Source organism: Carex rostrata, chromosome 33 (genome assembly GCF_964058835.1).
Source record: "Carex rostrata chromosome 33, lpCarRost1.2, whole genome shotgun sequence".
Taxonomy (NCBI): Eukaryota; Viridiplantae; Streptophyta; class Magnoliopsida; order Poales; family Cyperaceae; genus Carex; species Carex rostrata.
Genome location: NC_135950.1, coordinates 2,035,417 through 2,038,710, shown reverse-complemented (window position 1 = coordinate 2,038,710; position 3,294 = coordinate 2,035,417). Strand labels below are relative to the sequence as shown.

Genomic DNA, 3,294 nt, shown 5'->3' with positions numbered 1-3,294 from the left:
AACACACGGCCGGCCATGGGGATCCGCCAATTGGAACTGGTTGTAAAAGAACGTTGTCGGTCGGGCACCCTTACTATTAAAGATGCTTTTCAAATTTTTGATCGCTTGCTGGCTGCAAAGAACCCGACACCATCCATCTATTCCTTTAATCAACTCTTTACAGCCTTAACTCGTATGAAGAACTCCAACAACCATTATGCATCTGTCTTTTCACTCTTTAACCGTTGGACCCAACCTAGACGGGTCTCACCCTCACCCGATGGTGTCACCTATAGTGTCTTGATCAGCTACTGTATCCGAATGAATCAGCCTAGACTAGGCTTGGTATTCTTGGGGCGATTTATTAAGGGCGGGCAGAGAGCTGAACCTAACATCTTCAATCCCCTACTTAAGGGCCTTTGTTCTGAGAATAGGATTAGTGATGCCGTAGCCATGGTGTTCAATAAAATGCCAAAGCTGGGATGTACACCTAACGTGATTTCCTACAACACTATTATTGATGGCCTTTGTAAAGAAGGCGCAATTAGTCAAGCATTTAGTTTGTTTGAGCGAATGCTTTCAGAGGGTATTCTGCCGGATGTAGTCACATATAGCTCTTTGATTGACGGCCTTTGTAAAGAAGGCACAATTAGTAAAGCATTTATTTTGTTTGAGCGAATGCTTTCAGAGGGTATCGTGCCAAATGTAATCACATACAGCTCACTGATTAATGGTCTGTGCAAGGAAGGAGATACTGAGAAGGCAGAGGAACTGTTGTCCAACATGGTTTCTCAGGGAATTCAACCTAATGTTGTGACATATAATACTCTGGTGGATGGGTTGTGCAAGAAAGGGCTATTGGACAAGGCAGTGGAATTGCTTCAGTCCATGATTTCTAAAGGGCATGATCCCGATGTTGTGACCTATACTACCATCATAGATGCATTATGCAAGGAGGAGGAATGTGAAAAGGCAGAGGAGGTGCTATGTAATATGATTTCTAGAGGAAAGGTTCCTGATGTTTTTACCTATAGTACTCTTATAGATGGGCTCTGCAAGATGAACAAACTAGAAAAAGCAAAGAAGTTGCTGAAGGAGATGGTTTCAAAGGGAATATTGTCTAACACCGTGACTTGCACTATAATTGTGGATTCGCTTTGCAAGAGGGGGGAAACTGACAATGCAGAGAAACTACTGTATGATATGATTGATAAAGGTGTCACACCTGATCTTCTCACTTATACTATTGTTATAAATGGATATTCTAAGCTAGGCTGTTGGAAAGATTCGATTAGAGTTTTCAAGGATATGATTGATCAAGGTTTTTTGCCGGATGAGGTTACATATGGATCAATGATGGATTCTTTGTGCAAACAAGGACAAACAAAGGAGGCTCAAAAGTTGCTTGATTTAATGGTAAGGGGAGGTATAAAACCAGGTGTTCTACCATATCGATTTTTACTTCTCGGCTATGTAAATGATGGTAATATTGATGATGTGTTGAATATCCTAGATAAAATGCATCTCAATCATCTAGCGCTAGATCTCTCAACTTACACTTCCTTGCTGAAAGCATATGCTAAGAAGAGAAAAGTAGACGAGGCTATGTGTGTGCTGAACAGAATGAAGCAAGAAGGGATGAAACCCGATTTAGCTGCCTCTGCACCAGTATTAGAACTGCTTTTGAAAATGGGACGAGATGATGATGCGAGAGATCTGATGGAGCAGACAAGTCGTCAGACAAATGATTGATGTGCCAAATCGGGTTGAAGATGGACTTTTTAATGTAGATAAGCAATTATTATGCTTTGGGCAGCTTGTTGCGATTAACTGAAGCTTTTGTACTGCCATTCTGAATATTTCTCTTATTCTAGCTGTTTTCTTTATTTTTTTTCACTGTTCTTGTCTGTTATAATTTGTAATGATTTATTTGCTCATTCTGCATTTAGTTCTATTTTTTGTGTGATTTCATTGTTTTATCACTTGCAGTTGTGCTGCATCCAACTTGCTGATCAAGTACTTACCAGTTACAATTAATGTACCATTACCTAGCAGCTACTCCACTACTGGCCCTTAATCTTAAACCGTATAAAGCTGGTGTTAGGGGTGCCAACTTGCACTTACATTTGAATTCTAAATTTCAATTGTTGTACCATGCAAATCTTCCTCAATTTCACAAAGGTTTTAGCAATTAATATCCATTCAAGAAAACTATTGAAATGGGGAAATGATTGTCGAAAAAATTGAAGTATCATTTGAAACCAAATTAAGCTTTTGTCCTTCATACTTAGCCTCTACCTTGGATACCAGTGTTGTTGTAAGTATCAATTGTCCTTCCAACTTTCAAGGTCTTTCCAGTATTTCAGGGTCATGGACTGTTATGTCTGAATTCTGGTAAAATTCGGGGGCTTTTCTGCAAATTATGTGTTCTGACAGGATTCAGTGGCTTATTTCTGTGTTCGGAACTGTTATTACTGAATTCTGGTAAAATTCAGAGGCTTTACTGCAAGTTTCTGCATTCTGACAGGTTTCAGGGGCCTTTATGTGAGGAACAATATTTTCTCTCACGTTCCAAGGACCGATATAAAAATTTCTCTGAAAACTGGGTCCTTTAGGTTGAGGGCGAAGAGGCGATTATTCTTGACAGCCAATAATCGCCCCTTTGACCTGGATGATGGTTGAGCTGAGCATGGTTTCTTATTGATTGTTTGTATCAGTTCCTGAATAACTCAATAAGGCTATTCAGACTGACTCGCTGTTTTCTTTGTATATTTCAAAAAAGAAAAAAAAATTATATATGTAGGATATATGTGGACCTGGATGATACTTAAGATAATGCCCCATTACATCGAGTGTTGTAGTATTATGTAATATCAGTGGGATGTCTTAGAGATATATGAAAAGGTGGCCATTGTTTTATTATCTTTATTACTTTTTACTTCATTTTCTTTGAACTTTCGTCTGTTTTCAGCCATAGAATGTATAAATCAGAAGCTGCCTAAGCATGAATTGAGATCACTCAGTATTTTTCGTCTGGTAGACTGGTAGTTTATACAGAATTGAAGAAGAAATTGCTTTGTTATCTAACTTGCTATGTAGGGATTTCATGTGTATGTCAAGAGAGTAAAAATTAAAAATTTTAACTCAATACACAACGGATCTCATTTGTATGACAATTGCAAGCAATATTACGTTAAACAAATTCTTCTAGCATCTCATGTGCTTCAAATAAAATTAAATAAATTTATTTCTCACATAAGATAAAATAAAAATTTATACCTAAAGAGATTGTCAAATCTCTTATTAGAGGGAAGT

General features: G+C 37.9%; 1 protein-coding gene across 1 annotated transcript; it reads left to right on the top strand.

Moving 5' to 3' along the window:
- LOC144548534 (uncharacterized) lies at positions 1-1,911 on the top strand. Its single transcript, XM_078297234.1, has one exon. It carries the CDS (start codon positions 16-18, stop codon positions 1,729-1,731), a length of 1,716 nt encoding a protein of 571 aa, XP_078153360.1. The 5' UTR covers positions 1-15; the 3' UTR covers positions 1,732-1,911.
- Positions 1,912-3,294: the final 1,383 nt, after the last annotated feature.